Raw genomic sequence first — 25,138 nt, 5'->3', positions numbered from 1 at the left:
ATCTCACAGTATATTTGAACATTTTGCTTGATTTTTGGTTCAAACATGATCATATGCATGCAGGATAAAGTAAGAATTGATAAGTACTTTTGTGCACCAAGTAATGAACTACCCTCCTAGTTCTACCAAAGAGATGTATGACTTTAAATCCAGAATATAAATGTCAGAAGCATTTAAAGATTTAATGAAACTAAGAAAAGTGTCCCCTTAGTTTTTTATATTTCATTTATCTTTGAGTGCATTAATCTATTTTAAAGGCCTTACAAAGAGGGAGAGCTCATATATTAATGCATCGATGCTGTCTTGTGTGGATATATTTTAAATAAAAGCTTCATGAGTCGTCTCTATAACTTGTGAGGGTTTGAGACTGCAGAGACTTCAGCACAGCGTCATGATTTAAACATTTAAACTTCTGCAGCAGAGCCGGTGGCGGAGCACAAAGAGAAATGAAGAAGAGTTTCTGCACAAAAGATCACAGGGAATAATACCTGAGAAATGGAAAATGGAAACCGGCCTCACGCCCAATTTATTACGATCAAAATCCCTGGATGTGTTAGTGCTGCAGGGCGAGGGACGAGCGAGCGAAGAAGAAGAGGAGGATGAAGAGGATGATGAAGAGGAGGAGGGTTTTCTCCCAGCCTGCACCTCTTTCATCTTTCTCATTAAAGCATGGAGTGAAAGGGGGAGAAGTCGAGCCCAAGGACACCATGGGGAGTTTAGGGTGAGGAAATAAAGAGAGGAGGATGTCAAACATTCACCTTCCTGTTGTGTTAGTTCGGGTCAAATCTGACCGACTCGCCACCTTCATCACCACCTTCATCACCACCTTCATCCATCAGAGAGACTGAGCTTTACATCGATCAGGTCGAGGCCTTATGATGTCCTCCACAGTAGATGTAAAAAAAACATAACAATAAAGCCGTTATTGGCATTTTATGAGAAAATACAACGAGATGTTTGAGGTGTAACCCTGTCACAGTGCACAGTGACGACAACAGACAAACAATTAAAACACGACAATGTAAACAAATGAACAGGGGGGAATACATCATGAGAAATTGAAAACATCTCGACATTTGAACACGTAAAACCACTTTCATTTAATTTTGAGTGAACTTTGAAACACCTTTGATCAAAATTGACCACCGTGAATGGGTAATTATGTTCATCCATCAGAGAGCACACACCCACACATCCACAACAATGTTGATTCTGGAATTCATTTTAGTGTGTATTCTTTGTGTATTCACTGCAGTAATTCATGTACTAAACCATTAGTTTGGGACATCGTTTACAGCTTAAAAGGGAGTCAACCTGGGGTCAAATTTGACCCATTTCAAAATGTTTTAATGTCTGGATAAAAGGTTTATTTTAGTGCCAGAAAAATAACATGTTTACTCGTATATTCTACGTTTATCCAAGAGAAAGGAATAATGATCAATTTCATTAGGTTTTGGATTTTATTCAAATGTATAGTGGTCTTAGGGTTAAGGTTAGGGTTAGTTAGGGTCTTCTGGGGTACATTTTGTAAAATCTTTCAACATTTTTATCTGTTTTTAACTCAGAAATGACGTTTGATTTTGTGTCAATGAGGTCTTTTGATCATACATTTAAAAAAACAAGAGTACATAAAAAGTTCTAAATAATGTGGTGATGTTTTTGTGTTAATGTAAGAGCAGTTTAAAACAGAAACACTGAAGTAAAAGGGGGGGGAACAACCAAGACAGGAGGGTCAAGTCAACCCTCCATGGCCCAGATAAAGAGCTCTTATCAGGCCTCACCTCCTCCTGCCTGGGGGGGGGGGGGGTTTCTGGATGAGAGGGTCCCAAATACAGAAGCTTTAATTCTGAGAGCGAAAATGAAAGAGAAGAGCAGCGTCCATCTGGGAGCGACTGATTAAAAGAGAGGAGAGAGAGCGGCTTACTCTGAAACTGGAATATGTGGTCGTTATCTGGAGGAAATCAAATCAAAGCGAAGTCTTCCCACTGAAACACGGAGGATATTATTCTCTTTATAACATGTTGGAGTTCAGCTTTCTGCATTTCATACTTTGGTGCTTTTACTTTTGTTTTAGAGCTGAAGGGTACATACTAATGCTTGTGTCGAGTATGGAAATAACCGTGGTATTATTGAAATGACAGTTTGTTAATCAGCAGCCGCTACGTATTTAATAAAACACTCCTCCAAAGCCCAAATGTATTTTAGTTTAAATTGTTTTTTTATGTTATTTCCTTTGAATAACTGTCCAAGGCCAAAACATTTGACTATTGAACCTGTTGGACGGCTGTGGCTCAGTGGATAGAGTGCTGGACCTCGGATCAGGGAGTAGCAAGTTTGAGTCCCACTGCAGTCAGCATGTCGTTGTGTCCCTGAGACACTTCACCCCAAATTGCTCCTGTGGGGATTGGCCACAGTGCTGAATGTATGTAAGTCGCTTTGGATAAAAGCATCTAACAAATGACATTTAATGTAATGTTGTGTTTAACTTGTATTATGTTCTACTTTTTTAATGCTGTTTTAATTCTATTTTGAGAAAATTGTTAATTTCTACTCTTTTGATTTCTACTTATGTGCAATGCCTTGTTTTTGAAGCTGCTGCAACGCAAACAAATCCCAAATTGGGATCAATAAAGAACTTCTTATCTTATTAGAGAAGTGACCTTTCATTCTGCAACATACTATTCACACAGGACGTTAAAAATGATATTCTAGACGTTAGAAAATCATGATTTCACGTTCATATTATGCACTTCTGCTTAGTTGCTAACTGCTTTTCATTGGCTTGTAGAAGTTAAATGTTAATGTAAACTCTGCAGGGAGACTGGGAGTCAATCAGCGGAGAGGAAGTGAAATAAATGCAGATCATTAAAGTAAATGATTGAACAAAATACGTCTCATAATGAAGAAAACACATCTCTGTTCTCCTGCAGCTCCTCGTTAGTAAATTACATCCCATGACACACACTCCTTCACCTCTGAAGTATGAACTGAGTGCCAAATTAAATCTGCATTTTTAATAAGAGGGGAACATGATTACATCCATGAGTTAAATGAGAGCATGAAGGGGGAGGAAATCAGAGAGAGAGAGAGAGCCTGCAGTGTGTGTGTGTGTGTGTGTGTGTGTGTGTGTGTGTGTGTGTGTGTGTGTGTGTGTGTGTGTGTGTGTGTGTGTGTGTGTGTGTGTGTGTGTGTGTGTGTGACAGAGAGAGAGTGATTGAGAGAAAAAAGAGAATTCATCTTTATTTTAATATTTAAACACGGCTCTTTGGGAGTTCCCCCCTCTCTCTCTCACACACACACACACACACACACACACACACACACACGTACACACACACACACACACACACACACACACACACACACACACACACACACACACACACACACACACACGCACACACACACACACACACACACACACACACACACACACACACACACACACACACACACACACGCCATACGCCTCAACATTTCTACCTTCTTCTCAAACGATCAAACTGCATTTTGGAGCAGCGCGTCTTTTCCTCTTCTCCTCAAAGCTGTTTTTTATCCAACCGGCGCAGCTCTGATGAAAACATCTTTTACAGTAAATGATTCTCAAAACAACACAAAAATGTAGTTCTGCTTTTATGAACGCATGACAAATAGCTCTCTGATCTTTGTTAATACCATCATTTAAAAGGGCTCTCAAACGCCTCCATTTGACTCCTTTGTTAACTGCCTGAACATAGTGACATCACTCACTCTCCTATTGGCTAGCGCTCCAACACTTTGTACGTGATAGACTAAGGGGCAGGACATCTCTAAGCGGTTGACCAATCACAACTGAGCCGGCCAGCTAACCAATCAGAGCAGACTGGGCTCTGGTTTCAGACAGAGGGTGAAAAGAGGTGCTGCAGCACAGGCAGTATGAGAAAAATAAAGAGCTTTTTGAACATTAAAGCATGGAGACATGAGAGACACTACATACAGATATACACCTGAACATCAGCAGGAGAGGACTCTTTAAAGTAGAGACACTACATACTGATATACACCTGAACATCAGCAGGAGAGGACTCTTTAAAGTAGAGACACTACATACTGATATACACCTGAACATCAGCAGGAGAGGACTCTTTAAAGTAGAGACACTACATACTGATATACACCTGAACATCAGCAGGAGAGGACTCTTTAAAGTAGAGACACTACATACTGATATACACCTGAACATCAGCAGGAGAGGACTCTTTAAAGTAGAGACACTACAAACTGATATATACCTGAACATCAGCAGGAGAGGACTCTTTAAAGTAGAGACACTACATACTGATATACACCTGAACATCAGCAGGAGAGGACTCTTTAAAGTAGAGACACTACAAACTGATATATACCTGAACATCAGCAGGAGAGGACTCTTTAAAGTAGAGACACTACATACTGATATACACCTGAACATCAGCAGGAGAGGACTCTTTAAAGTAGAGACACTACATACTGATATACACCTGAACATCAGCAGGAGAGGACTCTTTAAAGTAGAGACACTACATACTGATATACACCTGAACATCAGCAGGAGAGGACTCTTTAAAGTAGAGACACTACATACTGATATACACCTGAACATCAGCAGGAGAGGACTCTTTAAAGTAGAGACACTACATACTGATATACACCTGAACATCAGCAGGAGAGGACTCTTTAAAGTAGAGACACTACATACGAATATGAACCAAAGAATATGCAGGATAGGGCCCCTTAACGTGACTTTCCAATAAAACGTTGCACAGAGCTATCTGACCAATAAGGGGTAGGTGTCCTTTTATAGGTTGCAATCATATTGTACATAATGCAGTATGTAAACATTTAGGACATACTTTCATATTGACCTCATTAATGTGCTGCACAGAGGATTGTGGGTCAGAATACTCAGATATGTACGCTGGTGTTCAGACTGTAAAATGTGCGAGGATGCATATTTGAGATTCTACTATTCATGGCAAACCAAACATTTTTCTGGCATATTAAATATTATTTTAGTTGCAGCTCGCAGCTCTGTGAAGCTGCGCTCTGAGATATCCTTCACAAGCATTTCATTTGGTGTTCAGCATTAATGCTTACTTTGCTCTGAGCATTGAGGAATTACATTAAAATATTCAGCAGCAACATATCTGTCCAGAAACAGTGTCTGCTCTGCATAATCCACCGAGTGCTCTGCAGACTGCTTTCACTGGAAATCATTATTTATTTTTTAATGAAACGATAGCGGCTAGGCTTAATGATGTTTGTGTAATATGCAGACTTTGTAAAGAGAGTTCACGGACCATAATGCTGTGTTAGAGGAAGTACTCAGATCCTTTATTTAGGTAATACTACACTGTAAAGATACTCCGGTACAAGTGCAAGTCCTGCATTCAAAATGTATTAAAGAAACTTAAGCTGTTACATACATAGAGAGGTAAAAACTGCTGTATTTTGAATGCAATTAAAGTAGAAGTATCACATTGCATGTAAAGAAAATACTACCGCAAGTACTTCAAATGTGCACTTTAGTAGAATACTTTATACCTCCCTCCCCTGCAGACTTTGTAAAGAGAGTTTACGGCACTAAAGTACTCAGATTCTTTATTTAGGTAATACTACACTGTAAAAATACTCTGGTACAAGTACAAGTCCTGCATTAAAAATTATTTAAAGAGCGTTAAACACAAAGACAGGTTAAAAACTGCTGTATTTCCATTGTAATTGAAGTGAAGTAGAAGTATCATCTTGCATGAAAACAGAACACTAGTAAATAAATACTATTACTTTGAAGTACAAGTGAAATACTAATACTTCAAAAGTGCCCTTCAGTATAATAGTTGATGCTTCCCCCCCCTCTCCTCTGCAGGAGGCTCCAGCCGGTCCTCTCGCTGCATGCTTTTTGTATTCAGGACAAAATGTGTTGTGATTAATTTTCCTTTGGCTCCTCTGAATTGGCCATCTGGCTCACAATAAGCCGCAGTGTGTGTGGGAGTCGGCCTGTTGACCCGCTCATTGTTCCCTATCCGTCACCCCAGGGCCCAATATCACCTTTATGTGGGTCAAGGACAGTGTGTTTTATTTTATGTGTAAAAATAAATATTTGTTTTGCTGTACCTGCTGAAGGAGCAGCTTCTCCCTGGTCCAATGGGATTTCTCCATGTGATTTTGGATTATTGCAGAAAATAACATGATACTTAAATGTTTTTCAGCAGGATAATCTCCACATATTAACACCACTTATAGGCTACAAAAGAACTACAGCAGCATGGTCACATGACTTCACGTCACCACCGCTAAGCTAAAGGCGGCTAATGTTGGGCTATAAACGAACTACAGCTCGGTCACATGACTTCACGTCACCACCGCTAAGCTAATGGTGGCTAATGTTGGGTTATAAAGGAACTACAGCACGGTCACATGACTTCACGTCACCACCGCTAAGCTAATGGTGGCTAATGTTGGGCTATAAAGGAACTACAGCACGGTCACATGACTTCACGTCACCACCGCTAAGCAACCAAAACACATTCAGAAAACCATTGACCTCCAGACCAGGGGAAAGAAAGTGATATGCTGACTCATTTCAGGGTTTTAGCACTCATTCCTGCAATTCTTGATGGGCACCCAGAGCGAGACAACTCAAATACTGAAAACACTGCGTTACATTATCTGTATAAATCAAGTAACAAGTAAAAGTATTGCATTAGAACGGTTACTTAAAGTGGACCTACTGTATCATGCTATATTTGAATAATATAGTGTAGGACCATACCTATATAAGGCATATTTATACTTTTTTTTGTGCAAAATACCAAACAGATCATGCATTTTAGCCATGCCTCATTTTGCTCAATTTGACATATTTTAGCTCTGGATTTGTAAGGGCAGATAAGGGCAGAACAGCACCATCTAGAGGCCTGGCATATGTACTACAGCGTCTCCAGCGCTTTCGAACGGCAATGGCCGTGGCTGTCTCCTCCTGATTGGTGGAGTTGGCCCAATAGCCGTAGCGCCACTGTCCTGACGTCAGGACAGTGTTCAAATCTGGATCAGTTTTTATCAGATCCGTTGCAGCCCCTTTTTTAGAGATTTGGGTATGGAGGAAAATAGAGAGGGTTGTGTTTTCTGACACTTGGTGAGTTCCCTGGAACACCGGGGACACATATTCATGTATAAAAGACGTACAAAAGTGCATTTTGCATGATAGGTCCCCTTTAAGTAAAAGTAAGTGTAATCAGCAAAATGTAAATAATGTATTACACGTTAAAGTATACTTTCTGCAGAAATACATTTCAGCAGGTATATTTAGAAAGCAGCAGGAAAAAACACATAGCTAAAATACTAACACACACACACACACACACACACACACACACACACACACATACACACACACACACACACACACACACACACACACACACACACACACACACACACACACACACACACAACCCCCCACTGTGACAGGTTTTAAAACATCACAAACTGCTGGTGTTTTCTTCTTGAAAGGCTTTTCTCCACCAGATTCCGGTTTTATTGCCTTTGTGTCGTCTTTTCTGCACAAACGGAGTGAAAAGCTCCATGTGTCGTTATTGTTCGTCCGCCTGCAGCCTGTGAGTCTCCCCTGGTTACCATTTACATTTCAAAACCCTCACGTGGGGGTAAACAAGCAAATAAAACAAAGCTGCAGAGAATAAAATAACATTTGTAAAACACATTATGCTGCATGTCGTTTCTACCTTTAGTTTCTACCTGTTCACTCTGCAGAGGAGACGTGGAAATAAAGAGATAACAAGAGCATGAAGTGAAACTAAAACATGAGTTTAGTTGGACTCTCGTGAATGTAAGAAACACAGAAAAACCTCGATTTTATTCCTAGATGATTCCTGAAAGTCTGCGTGTTATCTTATATGCTGATGATCTACTTAAGTGTATTTTTGGGGAAGTTATGCCAGAAATAAAGTGCATACATTTTAAGGAAATTACCACAAATAGCTTAAAGAGGATATACAACTATAATATAATAAGCTTTTCCTGCTGAATCAGAGGATTTCAGTTGCATGGCCTCGGGGAAACACTGACTAAAAGTTTTTCCGCTCTTTAATGTGGTTCAAACTTTTCCATGGCACTGGGATTACGATACATACAGTATAAAGATTGACATTAACAATTATAGATATATATTTCCTGGGGTTAATGTAAACCTTTTTGTAGGGATACAACATTTCTACGACGGCCCTAAAGGTCAAACCCCAACATAAAAAACAAAACACTGAAATATTTAATAAAAAAAGTCTAAAATAAATCATTAAAAAATGTTTTTTTCAGAAAACATGATTTTATTTTTAAAAAAATCTGAAAAAAGAGATCACAAAACATTTCACGGAAAGAATATTGTATGTTTACATAAACCCCCCAAAAATTCACAAAAAACGAACTAACTGTCAGATATTCAAGAAAACACTGTGAAATATTCAAAAGAAACAAAAAACACATCATCATTTGGACATTCAGGGCCACCGTAATTGTCCCATTTATTAGCCACCAAATGGTCAATAAATCCAGGAAATGTAATGAAAATCTACAAATCACATAATGAGATTTCTTTATGCACAGTTGACATGTTCTCTTGAGGGGGGGTCAGTGGAAAGCTCATAAAGGGTCTAATGGGGAAACAACAGGGGGGAAATAAATGTGTGTTAGTAAATCTCACGGACCATTAGTACCTAATATTTCTTTTTACAAGTGGATTGACATTTTCCTGAGGGCGAGTCGACAGGTCAGGAGAAACATCAGAATTTATCCTGAGGGGAGATGTGGTTTATAAGCAGTGTGTTCAGAGTTTGCGGAGTGGTTTTCCTCTGGGTGACAGAAAGCCAGGAATGAGTCCTAAAAACATGAAATGAGTCAGCATTTCACTTCCTGTCCCCTGGTCTGAAAGTCAACAGTTTTCTGAGTGTGTTTTTGGTTGTTATCCTGAAATAGAAGCTGAAGAGATTTTTTTTCCACGACATAAAATAAGTCAGTAAATACCCAACTGGTGAATTTAAAAACTGAGTTTGCTAGTGTCTAAATGAGACGACTAAACGTCATCACGCCCAACATTAGCCGCCTTTAGCTTAGCGGTGGTGACGTGAAGTCATGTGACCGTGCCGTAGTTCCTTTATAGCCCAACATTAGCCACATTTAGCTTAGCGGTGGTGACGTGAAGTCATGTGACCGTGCTGTAGTTCGTTTATAGCCCAACATTAGCCACCTTTAGCTTAGCGGTGGTGACGTGAAGTCATGTGACCGTGCTGGAGTTCCTTTATAGCCCAACATTAGCCACCTTTAGCTTAGCGGTGGTGACGTGAAGTCATGTGACCGTGCTGTAGTTCCTTTATAGCCCAACATTAGCTGCCTTTAACTTAGCGGTGGTCACGTGAAGTCATGTGACCGTGCTGTAGTTCCTCTATTAGCCGCCTTCATGTGACTAACGTTAGCTTCTTGCTTCATAAATCATAAAGTGTTAATGTGGAGATTATCGTGCTGAACAAAAGGTGTCTGCATCATAAATGTTTGATTTATTTTCTGCAATAACCCAAAATCTCATGGAGGAATCCCATTGGTCCAGGGAGATGCTGCCTTCAGGGGTTTATTTAGGATCCATGCAATCAGTTTTAATGTCCACGTTAAGGGGAATCTTGTACCATGAAATGTACTCCCCCGTTTTTAAATGTTACAACTGTGTACTCAGCGGTAGTTAACACCTCTGGGAATAAATACTACACTCTGGAGATATTTATGTGATTGCATGATTTATCGGGTTAAGGGTTAACGGTTTCTAGCCGCTGCACTTGGAGCTGTCCATCACGTCTCAGGAGGTCAAAATGTGAAATACCTTCCAGAGAAACACAGAAACAGCAGATCAGTGTGAGGTGAAAGGTCTGTCAGCCGGACTGGAGACGTTCACTCACCGCTAATTTTAAATATAGACTGTGAGAACCTAGTAAATACTTGCAGTAAAAAGTATTTTCAGTCAAGTATTGTGCTTATGTATGGCTTTGAGGTATTTGTACTTTCATTTTACGCTAATTTTAACTCCTTCTCCCTTGCAATTCAAAAGGAAATTATGTATTTTGCTCCACTACGTTATTTTAAAGCTTTTAATTACTATTCAGATCATGATTTTGCATTACAACTTGTGAGTATTTATCTTTTCAGGCTACTTCTACTCCGCTGCAATTTAAAGGGAAATATTGCACTTCACTACAGTGAGTTTTGTTTACTAGCCAACAGCTCTCACAAAAACACTTATTTTAAATACGTTTTTAAATGTGTGTTATTGATACTAAGGATCTGGCTTCATTTGAATAATTACGTATTTTGAAGTGCAAGATAAGATAAGATGTACTTTATTAATCCCAATGTGGGAAATGTTTGTGTTGCAGTAGCATCAAAGCAAGGCATTGCACATATGTAGAAATTAAAAGAGTTGAAATAAACAATTCTAAAATGTAAACATCTCAAAATAGAAAGAAAACAGCATTCAAAAAGTAGAAAATATACAAGTTGAAATACCAATTTACAGTAAATATAAAGCAGGATATTATATTATATACAGTACATGAAACCTATTAGAACCCCTATTTCTTTTAATAAAATGTTACTGAATACATTTAAAAGTCATTAAAGCTTCTCCCTGTTTTGTTTTTATTGAGAAATGTTTGGAGGGATTTGAAATATAACTCTTCCTCTGGGTTAACATGTACTTTCAACCTCATATTGACCTACTGTTCATAAATATATGAAATAAAAAGATGCCTGTTTTACTAAAACTACTGAGTACGGACCTCCAGCTTAGCCTCTCTTCGTTTGTTGTGTTTTTTTAACTAAAGGATATGAGTACTTCCTCTCAGTTACAGTCGCTTTATGATCTGAGTGTGAAACAGACCTTCTCTTAATGTAATCAGAGGATAATAAATGTGAAGTGTGATGGAGAGCGGCCCGTTCCCCACTTTGATTCTCTGCGTTTGGGAACAATCGGCCACCTGGGTCCCTGAAAAACCCCCTACACACACACACACACACACACACACACACACACACATACACACACACACACACACACACACACACACACACACACACACACACACACACACACACGCACACACACACACACACTCACACACACACACACACACACCACACACACACACACACACACACACACCACACACACACACACACACACACACACCTGATATGTCTGAGCGAGGTGTGCCACAGTGATTAATTGGCTCGTTAAGGCATCCAGTAGCCATGGTAACAATCTTTTCTTGGGGTCAACGGTAACGCGACAGTCTCCTTCAGGGCGAAACTGTCACAGCATCATCAGTTAACCCCCCCCCCTCCCAAAAAGAAAAAAACATACAGGGGTCCCATAACCCAATCAAAACACACACACACACACCACACACACACACACACACACACACACACACACACACACACACACACACACACACACACACACACACACAGACACACACACACACACACACACACACACACACACACACACACACACACACACACACACACACACACACACACTGCTCCAGCTATAATCTAATCATCAGATTCGGGGCAGTATATCTAATAAGCCTCCAGCAGAGAAAAGGTCTCCTCTGCTAACGGGAAGAGAAGATTTGTGGTTTTATTTTCAGTTTTTCCTCAAAATGTAAGGCTTTTTTTGTCACATCCACAAACATATAGTAGTTTGCAATGAACATCCTGAACCCTGACTATAATGCAACATATAGAAATAACAAATAAAGACACATAGAAATCGATATACATGTAGCGCGAAATAAAACAGAATCCAAATACAGTATCATAAAGTTCAGTATTGTGCTGCTGTCGTAGTTAGCAATGAGCATCCTGAACCCTAGGCTCTTTCTAACAATGCAACATATAGAAATACAAATAAAAGACACATCATTGTGCGGGTAAAATGCTGGAATAAGAATATACATGTCGAGCAAAATAAAACAGAATCCAAATACAGTATCATAAAGTCCAGTTTTGTGCTGCTGTATGAATAAATAAGCGGACTGTAAACACATGTATTATTCTGACTGTATTCTCAATTTATTCAGCATCTGCTGCGGGGGCTGCAGTCCAAAGGTTCAGAGTAGGTTTCATTTTGTGGAAAAATAAACAATATTGCTAAGCAAACATTTGAATAAACAGCATCCTGATGTATATATTATGTCCTTAAACGGAGGAGGAACAAGTGAGCATTGAAGCAGATCCAATTATCCAAATGTGTGCAAACATTTCAGATATATCAAGTCGCAAATATTCATTTTTGGGAGAGTGTGTGGGAGAGAAACTCACAAAAACCTGTAAAACACGCTTTTTTCACAAGATTTTATGACTTTTTTTTTATGCATGCTGAACAGATTGATATACAGAACATTTTAAACATTATTCATTCATATTCAAGTCTTGAAGTCTCGTATTAATTGCTCCCATCTTTGTTTAGTGCATACATTTGTTTCTCTTGGTCAGCATCATTGCCCTTGAAGCGCTCTTGATCCTATATTTATATATTTTTTATTTTTTATGTTTGGTGCATGTCCTCCTTTCTCTCAGTCCCTCCTCCTCTCCTGTGTTAACCATCGGTGCTTGACTCTGTCTGGCATCCCTGCAGAGAAACACACACACACACACACACACACACACACACACACACACACCACACACACACACACACACACGCACGCACACACACACACACACACACACACACACACACACACACACACACACACACAGACACACACACACACACACACACACACACACACACACACACACACACACACACACACACACACACACACACACACACACGCACACACACACACGAACAGACAGTGTGTGTCTGCAGGGTCATGGATGCTGAAGATGTACAAAATCGAGTTATGCTGCTGCCAATATTTATTTAGGATCTTCTCTACGTTGTTGTTTTAAATTAGGATATCTACTTTCAGCCTTTATTATAGAGAAAGACAGAGGAAGAGACGTTACGTAAAAGTCCCAGGTGTGATTCGAACACATCATCTTTAGTTGTGGCTCCACCAGGTGAGCTGTTGAAGCATCAAATACATATTTGTAATTTACTCGATTTGTCTCTTCTTTCCCCAAACTTCCTCCATCCCTCCACCCCTGCACGTCTTATTTAACCCCCAAAAAACTTGAATGATTGTCCTGAAATCCCGTCTAAACCCCCCCTCTTCTCCTCAGCGTTCTACACTCTGTGGATGGTATTGCTTTTAAAGTTATATTGTTTTTAATATTTGGCTGTTGTTGTTATTATTGTTTACTTTGAGTTCTTCTTACCTTTGTTTGGTCTGGAGGTTATAAAGTTGGATTGGATTGGATGTTTTCTGCCGCAAATCTCCTTCAGTTGGAAAATAACTTAAAGTGGACCTATCATGCTATATTTGAATAATATAGTGTAGGACCATACCTATATAAGGCATATTTATACTTTTTTTTTTCAAAATACCAAACAGATCATGCATTTTAGCCATGCCTCATTTTGCTCAATTTGACATTTTTTAGATCTGTTTTAGCAAGGGCAGATTCAGTGAGAACAGCACCATCTACTGGCCTGGCATATGTACTACAGCGTCTCCAGCGCTTTCGAACGGCAATGGCCGTGGCTGTCTCCTCCTGATTGGTGGAGTTGGCCCAATAGCCGTAGCGCCTCCGTCCTGACGTCAGGACAGTGTTCAAATCTGGATCAGTTTTTATCAGATCCGTTGCAGCCCCTTTTTTAGAGATTTGGGTATGGAGGAAAATAGAGAGGGTTGTGTTTTCTGACACTTGGTGAGTTCCCTGGAACACCGGGGACACATATTCATGTATAAAAGACGTACAAAAGTGCATTTTGCATGATAGGTCCCCTTTAACTAAATATCTTAATAAACAAATCAACGTTTGCCGTATAGTTTTCATTATTGTCTTTTATTGTGAGTCATTTCACCGGTGGGGGTTAAACACATGTGCTGCTTCCGGACAGGTGTCTCCTCTTCCTCCTCTTCCTCCTTCTCTTCCTCTTCCTCCTCTTCACCTGTCACACAGACACCATAACATGTCGGAAATTCACGCTATGCCTTTTAAAAATGCCCCCCCCCCCCCTCTGTGCCGGCGCCCTGACTCTCTGACCCCATAACTCAAATCTGACTCTGAGCTTTAGAGACACCAGGCGACTCGCTCCTGTTGACTAGAGACACTTTACAGCACTTATTTTATTTTGCTAAACTACCGTCATTTATTATTTATATTAATACTGGTAATACATGTTTATTCTTATTTTATATGTGGATGTTTTTTATTTCATTATAGTTTTAGTTTTATATTTTTACTTTATTTATTTCATTTATGTTTGTATTATTATTTTAATTTACATTTTTTTTTATATATTTTTTTATTCTATTTAAAAATTAAGCAACTCTTACTAAATCAAATTTCTGTTTGAGGTACAAGAGGTTAAATTAGCCAATATACTGTATTACAAAAAGGTAAATAAACATGAATCATTTGTGTATCAGAACTGTGTTTGTGTACAACAGACAAAGTACAAGATCTGAGTACTTCTACTTTTACTACTCAAGTACAAGATCTGAATACTTCTACTTTTACTCAAGTACAAGATCTGAGTACTTCTACTTTTACTCAAGGATAAGATCTGAGTACTTCTACTTTTACTCAAGTACAAGATCTGAGTACTTCTACTTTTACTCAAGTACAAGATCTGAGTACTTCTACTTTTACTCAAGTACAAGATCTGAGTACTTCTACTTTTATTCAAGTACAAGATCTGAGTACTTCTACTTTTACTTAAGTACAATATCTGAGTACTTCTACTTTTATTCAAGTACCAGATCTGAGTAATTCTACTTTTACTGAAGTACAAGATCTGAGAACTACTTTTACTCAAGATCTGAGTACTTCTCCCACCGCTGTGTTTTTGTACTTTTACTGTGGTAAAGGCTCTGCACATTTTAATAACAGAGCATCAGTAAAGTGAGTCTGGTTAATATCACGTCTCTCTGCAGGTTAGATTTCAGAGAGACGGTTTCCTCCGGAGCAAAAAGAGAAATTGGCTGAGATCCAAACTAAATATTTCTGATATGAAAGAGCAGCTGCTGCTTTCAGTGAGAACATACTCACATCCTTCAATAAATACTAGGGTCTGAAAAGACTCCATTATAAGTAAAAGTAATGCAACCTAAGTAGAAGCAGTCAACCAATCACAACAGAGCCTGCATAGCTAACCAATCAGAGCACTCTTTAAAGTAAAGACACTACATACTGATACACCTGAACATCAGCAGGAGAGGACTCTTTAAAGTAGAGAGACTACATACTGATATACACCTGAACATCAGCAGGAGAGGACTCTTTAAAGTAGAGACACTACATACTGATATACACCTGAACATCAGCAGGAGAGGACTCTTTAAAGTAGAGACACTACATACTGATATACACCTGAACATCAGCAGGAGAGGACTCTTTAAAGTAGAGACACTACATGCTGATATACACCTGAACATCAGCAGGAGAGGACTCTTTAAAGTAGAGACACTACATACTGATATACACCTGAACATCAGCAGGAGAGGACTCTTTAAAGTAGAGACACTACATACTGATATACACCTGAACATCAGCAGGAGAGGACTCTTTAAAGTAGAGACACTACATACTGATATACACCTGAACATCAACAGGAGAGGACTCTTTAAAGTAGAGACACTACATACTGATATACACCTGAACATCAGCAGGAGAGGACTCTTTAAAGTAGAGACTCTACATACTGATATACACCTGAACATCAGCAGGAGAGGGACTCTTTAAAGTAGAGACACTACATACTGATATACACCTGAACATCAGCAGGAGAGGACTCTTTAAAGTAGAGACACTACATACTGATATACACCTGAACATCAGCAGGAGAGGACTCTTTAAAGTAGAGACACTACATACTGATATACACCTGAACATCAACAGGAGAGGACTCTTTAAAGTAGAGACACTACATACTGATATACACCTGAACATCAGCAGGAGAGGACTCTTTAAAGTAGAGACACTACATACTGATATACACCTGAACATCAGCAGGAGAGGACTCTTTAAAGTAGAGACACTACATACTGATATACACCTGAACATCAGCAGGAGAGGACTCTTTAAAGTAGAGACACTACATACTGATATACACCTGAACATCAACAGGAGAGGACTCTTTAAAGTAGAGACACTACATACTGATATACACCTGAACATCAGCAGGAGAGGACTCTTTAAAGTAGAGACACTACATACTGATATACACCTGAACATCAACAGGAGAGGACTCTTTAAAGTAGAGACACTACATACTGATATACACCTGAACATCAGCAGGAGAGGACTCTTTAAAGTAGAGACACTACATACTGATATACACCTGAACATCAGCAGGAGAGGACTCTTTAAAGTAGAGACACTACATACTGATATACACCTGAACATCAGCAGGAGAGGACTCTTTAAAGTAGAGACACTACATACTGATATACACCTGAACGTAGAATAGGTGATATTGTGAATGCATAGCTTTATTTAGTATCTACTGTTTTGATGCTAATACTCATGTATAACGCATAACACATACTTAAACTTATGGTACTTTAAGTTTATTTCGATGCCAGTAAAAATGTACTTATCTGCATTTATTCAAGTGAGATTTTAAATGCAGGACTTAGTATTAATGTACTTCTTGAAACAAAGGGTTAGTGATATAAGGTGCGCTTGTTTTGTTGACCTTGAGGGAAAAAAACTCGAGTTTGTTTCAGGAGAAAACACGGATAAACTGTCAACCACACACACACAACACACACACACACACGCACACGCACACACACACACACACGCACACACGCACACACGTCACACACGCACATGCACACACACACACACACACACACACACACACACACACGCACACACACGCACACACGCACACACACGCACACCCCTCCAGACTTTAATTGAGCCTCCTCCCCTTCAGTCTCCTCCGGCTGTAACTTCTCTCCTCTCGTTATTTCGGACTGGATACGACCGCGAACATGTCTCCTCTTCATCTGCAGAAAACTCTTCTTCTTCTCCCTCTCCTCTTCCTCACCCTCCTGCACCACAGCGGTGAGTACTAACTATATTTAATAAAATAACAACACGCCATTTTTTAGTTGTATTTTTTACTCTAAGCGACAGAAGATTGAGTGCAAGACGTTCATTTTGAATGACTAACACAACATGTGGCTTTTCGCGGATGCACAATTGCATACAAAAATAATGTTCAAAAGCTTCTAAAGCATAGTTTATATGAAAATAAGTGTTTTTTTGGTCAATTGTCTTCTTTTTATTCGCGTCAGCAGTGCACTTGAACGCTACAGTGGGATATTTAATTCCCGCTAAATGTAAATAAAAGTAATGTTTTTAAGCTATTATAGCACAGCTTTCTCCTAAATAAGTGGTTTTTAGTTCATTATCTCCACACATTTCGCTTCAGTAGTGCACTTGAACGCTATAGTGGGATTATATCATGTTGAATTTACGCTAAATAGAAACTTCTCTTCACATTAGCTTTTATTTGTGTAACTGTAGCCGTGGTTAACCCTTCAAATGTGCATTTAATAACTGTAATTAGCACTAATTGACGCACGGTGTGTGCACGCATGTGACGCATGTTTTTATTCTAAAGGCATGCCACTAGTGGTGGAAAGTAACTGTGTACATTTACTCTATTACTGTACTTTTACTATACTTGAGTATTTCCTGCTACTTTATACTTCTAATCCACTACATTTAAAGGGTATCTGATACGTTTCTGATTTAGATTAATAATACAAAAGATTATGTTTATAAGAGGTTAAGATGTGTTGATTCCGTGGTGAAATTCATGAGAAACCTGGTATTGTTTTATATAAAAACAGTTTAAAAACCCCTCCTTTAGCAGCTGGAACAACACATTAATGCATGAATAATAATAATAATTGGCTATAGAAGTTATATAGAAGTTGGCTATGAGTTCTGAATGCAGGTTATACACTTGTAATAGATTACTTGGTGCACACACAGTCTGGGTAAGTTATTAAAGATTTAACAAGACTGTTTCTTGTAAACATCTGAAGAAACCTCAAACCACAGCACTTCAATTAGATTTTACTGCAGTATGCGGTCAGTTATTCATCAGGACAATAACAGAAACTAGTGAGAGAAGAGGCTGTTTTCAGCTGTGGTACAAATATACTGTACTTAAGTACAACTTGAGGTACTTGTACTTCAGTATTTCCATGTAATGCCACTTTATACTGAAATATTGTACTTTTTACTTCACTATATCTATTTTACAGCTTTGGTTGCTTTACACATTCAGATTATTGCTCAAGAACAGTTTATTAAATATGATGTTTTGTTATAATTTGAACTAGCCAGCAGATTTTTGAGAGATAAAAGTAATTTATTTTCATTTTATGCATTAAGTACTCTTACGTTAACTAAATGTTGCTGATTAAACAAATACTTTACATAATAAAAAATAAAAAATACATAATTAGTCAATTTTTTTAATTCTAAATAGTTCGAAAATGGAGAAATTTGATATTTGCGGATAATTCAAATGTATTTTAGAGTTTGTTGTTGTTGTAATTAACCTTTTTCCGGACTGTAAATGTACTTTATGACAGGTTTAAGATAAATAAGGGCACATAAGGTGAGACTTTAGCAGCTAATTAGTGAAAAACAGATTAACCGGTTGACAGGACATTAATTAGACGTACAAAAATAGATCTTTTTAATCCATTAAGAATAAAAAAGATAAGAATTAAGTGTGTAAATCCATTATTTCCCAACCAAAGGCAGACATCATGTTTACTGATAGATTACCTTCAGACTGAATTAAACGTAAACCATGTCGCATCTCACAACAGGAGAAGCAACATTAAACCTCTTTTTCTCCTTAAATCCCTGTTTTTTATTCCATCAGCCCAGTCTTAATTGGGTTACCGACATTTAATCCTCACCTCCTCTGGAGACGCAGCAAATCCGTCTGTTTTTGGATTAGGGTTTTTGTGATAGAGCTCCAAACTGACCCCCTCCCTAATGGGCCTTGAAGGGCACTTACTTGAACACAATTTGTGGCTAAAAGCATCTCCTGCATGGAAATAAAGTACAAAGAGAAAGCCCCACATTTAGCTCGGCTGATGTATTGTACACGGAGCTTGTTATTGATCAGGGTTCATCAGTGTGATGGACATGTTGTGTTACAGGACGGGAAAGTAGTCCGGGCATTAAATCAGAGCTTTTACGGTGACATTTACAGAGCAGAAAGGAGACGGATGCTTGTGTGTTTTATGCCATTTATGAAATCCTTTTAGCCAAACACGTGTCTTGATACTTCATATAGAATACTGCCATGTGTCGTACACTGTGAATACACTTTGAAAAGTTTGTTCATTTTGACAGGAAGTTACGTTGGTTTATATAGTTAAGTTATATCAACAATATAAGCTAGCTAGTTAGCAACGTAGTGATGATGTATTTTTGTAGTCCAACCCAGAAGTTGGCATTGCAAGGTCTCCCGTTGGCTAAAAAGCCAATGAGATTTCTCCATGTGATTTTGGATTATTGCAGTTAATAATCTCTGTGTCAAACAAACATTTATTATACTTATACGATTAGTTCAGCAGGATAATCTCCACATATTAACACCACTTTATGATTTCTGAAGTAAAAAGCTAATGTTGGGCTATAAAGGAACTACAGCACGGTCACATGACTTCACGTCACCACCGCTAAGCTAAAGGTGGCTAATATTGGGATATAAAGGAACTACAGCACGGTCACATGACTTCACGTCACCACCGCTAAGCTAAAGGTGGCTAATATTGGGATATAAAGGAACTACAGCACGGTCACATGACTTCACATCATCACCGCTAAGCTAAAGGTGGCTAATGTTGGGCTATAAAGGAACTACAGCACGGTCTTAAACTCTAACTCTTAAGCCAGTCTCCAAGGAAAAGTAATGTTTTGGTGAAATCCTGGCAACATTAGCTTTGGGACATATCCCTTAAAGTAAAACGGCTTATGTCCTAATTGCCTTTTACATTTTTGGTGAGACTCTTAATTGTCCTTATTGTCAGTAAATCCCATTTAAAAAGTCCCTAATCAGCAGTGAATTGGTTCCTCCAACAGGTATTATCCAAACAAAGCCTTGTTTATCTTATTCCTCTGGGATATAAAGCTCTGCTGTTGTCCAAACCTATTAAAACCCAAACCCTGAGCTGTATGTGGTACAATGAAGAAAGCCCTTACATTTGATTTGAATGCAAAAACATTCCTGCTAATACTTCTAATGGCCATAGGTGGCGCCAAAAACAACATTTACATTTTAAAGAGCATCTTTTTTGACATTCGAGTGTTTTACTATTTTAAATAATGCCTTGAGTGAATATTATATTGAAAACCATACTTTTGATTTACACATGACTGTTGTTGTTTTTATGTAAATCAATTCAATCCATTACTCATTGTGATTTACTCTATATAGATGTATTGATATTCTAAAATTAAATTAAGAATGAAACATTTAATTAAAGGAAATAACTCAAAGTGCCAATCTGATAAATGAGATATTCAAATATGTTTTGACCACAAGGTCATCCAACATAACAATGAATCTACACTTCAATATGAACATAAATTACTATCTATAGAGTATACGCCTGAAACGCCTCTATTGGACTCCTTTGTTTACTTCACCTGAACATCAGCAGGAGAGGACTCTTTAAAGTAGAGACACTACATACTGATATACACCTGAACATCAGCAGGAGAGTACTCTTTAAAGTACAGACACTACTGATATACACCTGAACATCAGCAGGAGAGGACTCTTTAAAGTAGAGACACTACATACTGATATACACCTGAACATCAGCAGGAGAGGACTCTTTAAAGTAGAGACACTACATACTGATATACACCTGAACATCAGCAGGAGAGGACCCTTTAAGTTAAGGATCCGAATACTTTTTAAACTTCTGTAAAACCTTAAGTAAACCTTTTAATTTAAAGAGCTGAAATTTGATACATAAAAGGCTTAAGGCTAATTTGATGTACAAAAATAGATCTCCATTCATCTTAATCTCTATCTCCAAATCAATACAAAAATAAGACTTGTGTCCATCCAGACATTTAATTCCACACATCATGTTTTATCTTAATTGACTGAATACTTTTCCCTGCCCTGATTCTTAAGACCTCATGAATCATTCATTATTTATCCAGATAAGAAGTGTGTTTCTGCAGAAAGTGAGGTATGCATGATTGAGTCTATCTCCTGGTGTGAATAATGGCCTGACCTCCTCCTCCTCCTCTTCCTCGGCTCCATGTCACGGTGCCTTCAGGAAGTGTGCAGCTGTTGGCTCCAGTTGTTCAGGACGGATTAGGGCTTTTGCCTGAGTGATAGGCGTGCATGACGCCCATATAATCTAATGTATTGGCTCATTGTTTTCATTAAAGAGAGTGGAGCTGTTTGATCCCAGAGGAAGTATAATGGTGCCTCTCTGCAGCATTAAGCATATGTAAGCTAATTCACGTAGCATGTATGTCAGAGCAGAGAGCAATCAGACACTGAGCTTCCTGTTGATTTAACTCTGTGCTTCACTTAACTGATTATCCAAGCTTCTGTCTGCATGGACATGCAGAACCAGACTGAACAATAGAGACCAGGGCCGGCTTTTGTTCCAGGTTTTGTTAGATTTAGACTTTTAAAAGGCTAAGAAAACAAGGTGCTGTCTGCTAATTAAATTCAACAAAAGTCAAGGCACGTTTCTTCTTGTTACCATAACCAGAGATGGAGATCCTTTTGTTGAGTAAAAGTGTTAATACTACACTGTAGAAAACTCTGTTACAAGTAAAAGTACTGAATGGTAAAGATGAAAATTGACTGGGGTTAATATAATTAGCAAAACGTATATGAAAGTACCCAGTGGAGAAAAAAAAACCACAAACAAACTTCAAATTACAATAGAAGTTAGAATAGAAATTCACTCAAAATATATGTATTGTAGAAACAGTTCACTTTAATTTAGAAAAACCCCATATTGTAACAGGTTAATTCAATTTAAAACACCTTTTTTATGCAAACATATCAATTTGTAGCCTAACTTAAACTGTAAGATAAATAAAATGAAGAAAAAGTTCTATATCTCCTTCAAAATTAGCAATAAAGTGCAATACTTCAGTAAATGTAGATTTCTCTTCTCACAATCAAGTGCTTAAAGGTAGGGTAGGTAAGAATGGAGAAACCAGCACGAGTGCGCTAGAATTTGAAAGTACACAACCGGAAAAAATCTGCCCCTTCCTTCAGAATTCCTTACAGAGCCCCTCCTCCAACACACACGGACGCGCACATGACCAATGAGGGCACGAGATAAGTTTGTGCACAGATGGAAGGCTGACAGGCAGGTAGGTCATCCAGTTATTTTAGCCGGGCCGGCTCAGATGATTGGTCGTGCTTTTTACAGCGCCACGGCTTCCACAGATGAAATATTTATATTTATTGTCAAAGCATTTAATATATTCATTGCTATCGGGATGTTAAGAGCATTCTATGGAATATACCAAAAAGTGTTTCTGAAGTGAATTACCTACCCCACCTTTAAACATATAAATAAAACGTCCTTAAGGCTTTAGTTGCCAGGAACGGATATTATACAATGAACGTTTCCCTGTTTTGTTGATTAAAATGTAAATTGAGAAGCATAATGCCTACAAAACTCATACGAACGCTAATTATTTGAATATGATTTTTAAGAGACTGGGTAGATCGAACGATGCATCAACACAATGTTTCCAAGGGTTGAATCTTCACTGAGAAACTGGCAACAACTGGGTGCTTTTACCTTGTTTTTAAAGAGTGTTTGTTGTGTCAGTGTTTGCTTTAAAGCCTCTGCATGCTCTGAAGATTTGTAGAGAATCAAAGCATGAGCTGTTTCTCTGGCAGCAGCCGAGTGGACATCCTCCCTGAAGCTTAGAGAAGTGAAGTTTCTCTAAAGCCTCGTCTTCATGAGTGTTTCTGCAGCGATTCGGTGTCTGAGGGGTTTTATATCCAACAGCTGCTTCTGTAGTTTGATCCCAATCCTTCTGGGAGGGAGTTTCTCTCGTATTGACTACCTCTCCAATCCTTCTTCTTGCGGTATTCAAAGCACATCATTCAACAAAGTGAACAATCGATACAGTAGATACGACCTGTCGGAGAAAAGAGCTGCACACGGTGGTTTAAAGCTAACTTAATCAAGGAGAGGAATGTAAGGAAATGAGTCATGAGAGGAAAAGAACATCCTAGTGATAAAGTCCTGAAACACCAGACCAACTTCAAAGAACTGGATTTGACAGAGCGGGCTGTTGTCACGTCATTTTTCTGGGTCTCGGACAAGAAGTGGCACTTGAACGCACCGCAAAGACTTCAGAAATCAGACAACTGTCACATAGTTTCTGCAAGTGTGTAGGTGGGAAATAACTCGCCATAAAAGCGGTCAGCAGAAGTCTGTGTTTGTCATTTAAAAAGGGACCAGAAAACGTAGGACTGTGGATGTACAAGTCATTGTTACGGTACACATCTGAACACCCCTTTTTTCTTTTTCTTTTAAAGTGTTTTTTGGGCAACCAATGGCTTTATTGTATAGACAGAATTGAAATGGTCCCAGTACAAGTTCTACCAATTGAGCTATTGGGCAACCAAACACCACTTTTTCTTACAAATTACTTTAATCCATGTCGGTGTGAAAATATCAGAGTATTAGAAAATGCCTTGATCCTAGTTTTTAGATTCTGTTTCATGTTTTATTTTGAAGTTTTCTCATTTCATTGGTATTTAGCTGATGCTTTTATCCAAAGCGACTTACATGGACTTCAAAACTGTAGACTAACTGCCTACAGGAGCAATTTGGGGTTGAGTGTGTTGCCCAAGAAAATGTCAACATCACAAAAGTATGTATTTATCATTTTAAAGGTTACTGTAGATGTAGTCATTGTTATGATACACATATTAAAACCCTTATTTCACAAAAATTACTTTAATTCCAGTCGGTCATGTCGTAGTGAAAACATCAGAGTATTGGAACATGCCTTGATCCTAGTTTTTTAGTTTCTGTTTCCTGTTTTCTTATGACATGATATCTAGCTGATGCTTTTATCCAAAGCGACTAACATAGACTTCAAAACTGTAGACTAAATGCCTCCAGGAGCAATTTGGGGTTAAGTGTCTTGCCCAAGAAAATGTCAACATCACAAAAGTCCGTATTGGTCATTTAAAAAGTTACCGGAAAACATAGGACTGTTTATTCCAGTCGGCCATTTCGTAGTGAAAATATCAGAGTATTGGAACATGCCTTGATCCTAGTTTTTGGTTTCTGTTTCCTGTTATGTTTTGAAGTTTTCTCATGACATGGTATTTGGCTTACTTCAAAACTGTAGACAACATGGCTTTCGGACAATTTGGGGTGAAGCGCCTTGCCCAAAAACACTTAGACGTGTTGACTGGGTGGGATTTAACCGTTAAGACTTGCAGATCATGTCTGTTTTTACTTCCTTTGTTTTCCTGGCTTCATTAGATCCACCCCGTTTCCAATCAGTCCTGCAATCACCTGACCTCCTGTGCAGCTGATCTTTATCCACTCTTTAGTTTCAGCTTGTCTTTAAGTCCTGGTTTTCTGGTAGTCTTTGTCGGATACTTGTTTGTTGTGATAGGTGACTTCTGTTCTGTTTTGCCTTACCTTAAATCTTGAATCAAGGTATTTTCTGCACTATGGTCCGTGAACAGATGAAGATGATAAATGATAAGGAGACTGTTGGTGTTGTCTTTACTTTGCTTGTTTACCTTGCGTCTGTTTCTCTTTTCTTGCTAAGGTTGAACAGCAAATCAGAGGTTTATTTAGCTGAATTGGGGGCGGACGATGTCAGAAACGGCCAAAAATGTAGCGCTAACTGTTAA

At 38.6% G+C, this 25,138-nt stretch overlaps 1 protein-coding gene across 1 annotated transcript in view; it reads left to right on the top strand.

The window, feature by feature from the left end:
- Window positions 1–502: 502 nt before the first annotated feature.
- Window positions 503–25,138, top strand: part of mcama (melanoma cell adhesion molecule a) — a 78,852-nt gene continuing 54,216 nt past the window's right edge. The window contains exon 1 of the mRNA XM_034140325.1: window positions 503–626. Coding sequence (XP_033996216.1) covers window positions 503–626 — 124 coding nt within the window. The remainder of the gene's footprint in view (window positions 627–25,138) is intronic.

This window comes from Trematomus bernacchii, unplaced genomic scaffold (genome assembly GCF_902827165.1).
Source record: "Trematomus bernacchii unplaced genomic scaffold, fTreBer1.1, whole genome shotgun sequence".
Taxonomy (NCBI): domain Eukaryota; kingdom Metazoa; phylum Chordata; class Actinopteri; order Perciformes; family Nototheniidae; genus Trematomus; species Trematomus bernacchii.
The sequence above is the reverse complement of the archived record's forward strand: the minus strand, read 5'-3'. Positions and strand labels throughout refer to the sequence as shown.